Below are 7,190 nucleotides of genomic sequence, written 5' to 3' on the forward strand. Positions count from 1 at the left end.
AGTTAAAGATCGATATGAGATCCTTATTAAAATTCAATATAAGATGCTAATTGGACATCATATTTATTTTATTCATATTCATTTCATATTATGAAAAACCTGTACTTTTAAGTAGGTAGCCGTTTACTGTCGAAAAATAGGCTGCCACAGACCTCTACTACCTAATACAAGTAGGTATACGCTGGATCTGCGATTGCCGAATAATTTTTAAAGCACCTAGATTTTCGCCATTTTGTTCAATGTTAATGATCTGTCAACATAGTGCCACACGAACCCCATTTGATACTAAAGTGCCAATATTGTAATTCTTGGTACGCTCGGTGTGGTGCTTCGAATCAACACAAAAGATATTCTGTCATTTGTATACCACACCTCTTCTAGCGAATTTGTATAAGTTCATTTCGTATTTATATATATTTATATAATTAGAATTCATATAATATGTCGCAGTGAAATGGCATATGCCGGAATGGCATATGTATTTAGTTTTTTTTTTGTTTGAAAGGTGGCTTTTGATCGAGTGTTCTTAGCTATAATTCAAGAAAATCGGTTCATCGGCCGTTTGAAAGTTATCAGCTCTTTTCTAGTTATTGTAACCTTCACTTGTCGTGGGTGTTATAATTTTTTTATTTGCACTTGTGCCATAATATATGCCATTGTTGTTTCGGATTGACTATGTTGCGTAGGGCGCTAAAACGCCACCGGATGGGTTGGTATAAAATAATAATAATAATAGCTATTAGCTAATAATATCAGCTGTACCTACTTAGTGTTATTTAATTGGGCTTCAATTAATATAAATTATTTTTAAAGTTTGTTTTAGGTAAACGCAAAAACTCTATTAAACTCCTTCCAAGAATGCACTTTTTGGCAAAATTTTTGCAGCTGCTCTAATATTATGGACAACAGTCACGTAGGCTTTCTCTACCATCTTGCAGAAAACTAATTTCTGTAGTTCTTTTCGCTTGAATTTTTCTTTCTTTTCCTTCAGGATCTCATCTGTAAACAAATAAATCCATATTTAAATTTTAAATTTTATAGACTAGGAAAGTTTTTCCCCATCTGGCACCAACCAATGAACTCTATATTCAAGAGTTCATTGGTACTTGGTGTAAAAGAAAATTTAAAGGTTGAAGGGAAACAAATTCAACAAGTGAGAAGCGCACAAGTACAAAAGACGAGAAAGTTGAGCATACTCTTTTCCAGCCAGAAAGTCTGGCCCTCTTCAGAACTTTAACTATCAAAGGCAAGAAGCATTTGAAGAATTTGAATTTCCAAGAGTCCTCACAATTTAATTTTATCTTTGAGAGAGTATTTTAATATTCTTCGTATGTAAAATCACTAAGTGTTTACTATCAACTTTTCTTAGCAAATAAATAATTACCTTGATCTATTGCTTGCCTGAGCTCTGGTCCAAGTGTAACTTCTGGCTCGTTTACCGTTTGACATGAAATTGTTTCGGGCCCAACTTCATAATGTTCTACTCCTTTGTCGTCGGTTCTGAAACTATAGCCATAACTGGACGTCCCCAATGCAGCTGAAAATTAGGAATAATAACATATCAGTAAATAAAAGTATCCTAGAAATAAGTCTAAAGATATCTTTCATTAAATAAATTAAATACAGGATCGCAGAAGGAAGAGCAACCTGAAAATGCTCATGCAAGTAAAAAGGGGATGAAGACTAAGATTTATGACAATCGCGAGAGCAAAATAGAGTTACTTCAGATGACGTCACACGTCGGGCGTGCCGTACTTTACGAATTTTGATATCATTCTCCACATAGGTACCTATTGTGCCATTATTGAGCCATTAGTAGTGGATTATGTAATTTGTTTTGTTATTTTATTTTATAAAAACTGATTTTATCATCGCTCGTGATAAACGCAATTAATTCACTTTTAATTTTTAATTAAGTGTCATAATTGGCTAACGTAAACTAATCATTACTTACTTCCTTTAAGCGTATAAGTGCCTGAGAATGACTTCTGCATTTTTCCTAGTTCTACTGTAACATCTCCGACTATATTCAAATCTGCTCTTGTTTGCAACACTACTGATTTTGCATTTGTGTCCATCCTGTTAAAAATTAAATTTTACTATAGAATTATCTATTTCAAGTACCTACTACATCACTTTTGATTTTGTACAAAAATGATTTCACACGTAAGTGTAAGCTTAACAAGCCTGCTTGAACAATCATTAATTAATAATGTCTCATTTTTCAGCGCATTCATTTAAGTATGTTATTATTATGTAAGTATGTCGGAAATGCCTCGTGCGACTCCTTTATTTATGTTCAATTTAAATAAATCAGCGTTGATTGACGAGTTATTATACTTTATGATGATTCGCGTACCTATTGATGTTTATTGATTTCTATCAAGCAGTCAGTAATTATGGAATAAGTACTTATAATTATTTATTTATGACTGTTTTCTGAATTTAGTAACACTTTGAGCATAGCTTTATAATTTACTAGATGATAACTTTGTCCACGTGGATTTAGGTTATTTAAAAATCCCGTGGTAACTCTTTTCTTTTCCGGGACGCAAGCTACCTCTGTACCAAATTTCAAATAAATCGGTTTAACGGACGGGTCTTTGAGAATCTCATGATAGCTTTTCGATTTTCCGGGATAAAAAGTAGCCTATGTCGGCCCCCTGATGTAAGCTAACTCTGTACCAATTTTCAACAAAATCGGTTATACTGTTGGGCAGTGAAAAGCTAGCAGATAGACAGACATACAGACAGACAAACAGACACACTTTCGCATTTATAATATTAGTATGAATATTCAGGTATAGGTAATTAATTACTTATTAAGTGGGCTCATTATACGTACGATATACCAACGACGGTGTCGTAAGCTTGCCACTTTTTAAACTGTTCATTGTCGAGTCAATTTTTTGGGTTCCGTTCCCGAAGGGTGCAAACATTGAAATTTTCAGAGAATGTGTATTTCTTTTTTTTTATTTGTACCAAAAATAAAAGTGGACAGGGAAGCACTTATGTCTATCAGAGATTTATATTGCACCTATAATACCATTGTTTCTTATACGATGGTACCTACAGAACCCTTCGTGTTCGACTCTCACTTGGGCGAATATTTCTTAAACGCTTTATAACCGCTCCAAAAAATTTTAATGTGACGCTAATTTTTAGGTAGATTGTGTAATAAAAATAAAGCCTACACAATTATTTTTACGGTTAAGGTAACTGGTTCAATTAAGGTAATTTTGTTTACTTCGGTTAGGACCTTCTTTCCGAATGACCTTGCATACAGTTAAAACGATTGCAACCTAACATTTAGATATATCTAGCAGATAAAATCTAGTATGGCAGTTTGTCAAATCTAGTGTTAAATTAATTATTAAATTATCCTTTTTCTTACATTCAGAAACTTACTTCATGTCCGAGAACTGCTGATTCTTCAATCCTGTTATGGTTAGGTTCTTGTAGTGTAATACGGTTTGTAAATCGTCCCCAATTTCGATGTCCAAGTTGTCAATGATCAGAGGGTCAATAGCTTTTATGTCATATTCTGGTATGCCTTGGGATGTCTTCTCTAGAAATTGCTGCGTTGTTTTACTCAGGCATGCTGTATCGTCAACTTTGCATGGTGTGAGTAAACCTGAAAAATAATTTATATCAATTATAGGAATATTAAATCCAAGGTACTTCTTATTTAATAATAGTAGGAACCTAAGGAAGTATTCATACTTATTGAAAATGGCATTCGTCTTACAAGAAATATTTTTCTTAATAAAATATTAACTAGGTACCTACCTACCTAACACAAAGACATATTTTAATGTTATACTGGACACCTATCTCGTAACAACATACAAAAATGTTTTTATAATTAGATCTTTGTCTGTTTAAAACAACATAATGGCAAATAATAATTGCTAATCGAGATTATTGTATGTGATCTATTTAATTTTCCATAGTTCATTAAAAGCTAAAACATTCCTAACTATTTACCTCGTACCTTACATTCCTACTTCAATGACACATTTTTAATTGTTTGATTCAATGGCATTGTAAGTGACAAAATAAAGTTGACACCATAATTAGGAACTCATGTGAAGATGCTGCTGAAGGTAAAGAACCAGCTTCAACAGTTTACAAAAGACTAGTTGAACTAGTGGGAATTTTTATTCCCACTAGTTCAACTCTTTAAGAGGACTTAGACGCAGTTGAACTAGTGGGAATAAAAATTCCCACTAGTTCAACCGTTGAACTAGTGGGAACGAGTGGAATTTATGAGCGTAATAATTTCATATTCTCCTCATTGCTCTTTCTTAGGGTTCCGTACCTCAAAAGGAAAAAGTTACTATAGGATGCCTTATACTTTATAGGATTACTTTGTTATATTATGTCTGTCTTTCAAGACCCTCTTTCTCAGGAGTCAAGTTGAAATTATTACAAAATCTCGTCTACAATTTCTTGGAGCAATCAATAGATAGGGCTGTATAAAAAGCATACTTTGACACTCGCAAGGGAATCAAAACCTATGGGCTAGGTAGGTACTTTCCGTGGACCTCTAGAGCTATGAACTTTGGCAAAAAGCAATAATATCTTATAATCAGCACAAACAAATGAAAAATTCGGAACCATTCATTTGTCGTTATATCATATTAAAATTTGCAGTTACAACATATTATTTGTAGTTGGAGATAATTTAAGCAACATAATACCTACCTACCTATACTTTCTTATTGCATGTATCCTTTCAAGGTACCTATGAAACCCTCGGTGCGCGAGTCTGGTTCACACTTGGCCAGCGTTTTTAGCGTCAAAAATTATTAATTAAGTAGACATTTGTCATGCCGTAGGTAAGTATCTAATAATATTACTTTTATCAAATAATAATATCTGTGATTGGATTTTTAATGGTCTAAATATTTAGAATTAAACCATATTAGTCCATTAAATAAGAACCATCATCATAATATTTGAACGAAAAATCCTTTTTTTTCCTTAGGATGTAATGAGATATTGGGTTTTGTTTTTATCATAAAACCACAATATTATAGGTGCGCCAACTAAATTTATTGTCTCATAAATCTACAATATCATATATTTAAATACATTATTGTCGTATGGTGGTTGGTTTGTTTTTTGGAAGCGATTGTGAAAAGATCCATAAGTTTTCTTATATTCATAGTTATTTCTTCCTGTCAGTTTCTCCCTACATAGTCAATAAATCATTATCTATAAAAGAAATAATATGTACTCGCCTTCATCAGAAAGAACACAAGTAGAATATAAAAGTAATAAAACTGCACTCAAATACACCATATTGCAGCCAATCAAACAGTCTTCTGAGACATCTAAGACCAAACTAAAACGATAACTCCCCGTTCACGACAAGTTTATATATACGGGAAGATTATGCCAGTGCAAATATAGTTATAAAGAAAATTACTCTGATACATAGGTCAGAAATTATCAGTGAATCACAAGCTCGGTACTTGGTAAATAAGAGGCATAAACATTTGAAAGCGATTTTTAATGATTACCTACATATTAGTAGCTATGGAAATGATAAGATTAAGCGAAAACAACATGCATAATATAATGTTAATAAATGCATACAATGTCCTTATTTGAACAGTATGAAATTGATCCGTAATAAATATAATAACCCAAATAACCCTGATAAACATGTGGTCTTATCTGTTATTGAAGATACAATTACTTACCTAAGTAATACTGATCTATTTTAAACTATACTGTGTGAACAATTTGGCCATCATAAAGCTAAGGAAGGGAATTAACCATTTATACATTCTAGTATGTATTTGGAATATGCCTAAACCATGGTATATTCTTTAGTTATAGATAGACTAGGACGTCATAAACTCATAACACGTTTGGTAACAACACGGATGTGCCTGGTGATGGGTTGACAGGATAAAGAGCAGCTCTCTGTTGCCAAATATTTCATTTTGCCTGAGAGGTTGCGTTTTCTACTTATGGTGCCTGATAAACGAGTTATCATGACCAAAATTGCGATAGATATCTATGGATATTACGATAGATAAGAAAGGCATACCGAACCAGTGGTCGATTTGACGATTCAAAAGTAGGTTCTTGTTTTAATTTAATTAAAAAATATTTTGCTTTTGATTTTTTGATTATGACTGATGGTGGAATAAAAAGTATGTACTAGCTTTATTTAAATTAAATGTAAAAACTGACGAAAAATTCGGTAACGTATGGATCCAAAAAAATAAAAATGTCTGAAAGTGCTTTTTACTAAAATTAAAAATTTAAAGTTATTTAACTGCAACTGTACCAACAGGCTGGCTTAAAAATTGCAAGGGGAAGTCATCAAAAAATTAAATCATTAAGACAATTGAATGATTCCGTTGCTATCAGCGGCCACTGAAGATAGCTTTTGACATCACTTGTTATGATAATGTTAGCAGTTTAAAGCAATTGTGCATTTTTTAATTTTTTTTTCAAGTCAGTTAATAAATGTTTAGTTTTGCCGCATTTTCATATTAATTCTACTTTAACCGTAAGTACTTATAGGTAGCAGGGACGTTACCGAAGTGGTTATATTGGAATGGAATTCAGAATCGAAGTTTTTAATTTGGTTTGTCAAAACCGGAATCGGAACCGAAATCGGAGGTGAAGGCGGAGGCAGAAAAAATATATCTTTGGGCAGGTCTAAGAAAATAAAATTACACACATTAATTTTATCGGTTACCTATATAGGTAGGTAGGTTCTTAGTGTCAGTTTAAAAAATAATACAGGTAGGTGTAGGTATACATGGGTATTGAAAATAAAAACAATCGAAACGAAAATCGAACTTAAAACCTTAAACAGTACTAAGGTACTTAGGTATGTACTAATAGTAAAGTTAAGTAGGATCAGCTTATTCGACCTCCGATATAACTTCCGAAAAAAAATTATCGGATCCGAAATCGGAATTGAAAGTGCAAAATCAATCGGAAGTTCCGAACTGAAAGGATCGAACCTCCGTAACATCTCATTCTCTAGTAGATAGTTAAGCATAGGTACTTTTGTCGTCATCAGTTGTGACTTTGGCTCTAGGTATATGTTTACCTACTGGATGGCTGTAGATCATAATGAGTATACAAAAAGGTCATTAATGATAATATTATTTATGTCAATCGGTGATTCTGGGTCAATCTCAACATACCTACCAATT

At 32.8% G+C, this 7,190-nt stretch overlaps 1 protein-coding gene across 1 annotated transcript; it reads right to left on the reverse strand.

Moving 5' to 3' along the window:
• Positions 1-752: 752 nt before the first annotated feature.
• On the reverse strand, positions 753-5,399 carry LOC123870063 (juvenile hormone-binding protein-like). The gene is made up of 5 exons (XM_045913226.1): positions 5,247-5,399; positions 3,409-3,634; positions 1,955-2,079; positions 1,385-1,537; positions 753-999 (listed from the first exon to the last, which is right to left on the reverse strand). Exons 1-5 carry the CDS (start codon positions 5,305-5,307, stop codon positions 842-844), a joined length of 723 nt encoding a protein of 240 aa, XP_045769182.1. The 5' UTR covers positions 5,308-5,399; the 3' UTR covers positions 753-841.
• Between the last annotated feature and the right edge of the window lie 1,791 nt (positions 5,400-7,190).

Source organism: Maniola jurtina, chromosome 12, assembly GCF_905333055.1.
Source record: "Maniola jurtina chromosome 12, ilManJurt1.1, whole genome shotgun sequence".
Lineage (NCBI taxonomy): Eukaryota > Metazoa > Arthropoda > Insecta > Lepidoptera > Nymphalidae > Maniola > Maniola jurtina.

Bases quoted from the DNA above. Each gene is read 5' to 3' on its own strand.
- LOC123870063 (XM_045913226.1), bottom strand. From the start codon at position 5,307: ATGGTGTATTTGAGTGCAGTTTTATTACTTTTATATTCTACTTGTGTT. The intron at 3,635-5,246 runs GCGAGTACATAT...ATTATTTTTCAG, and splicing joins TTGTGTTCTTTCTGATGAAG to GTTTACTCACACCATGCAAA. The intron at 1,000-1,384 runs GTAATTATTTAT...ATTTGTTTACAG, and splicing joins CAGGCAAGCAATAGATCAAG to ATGAGATCCTGAAGGAAAAG.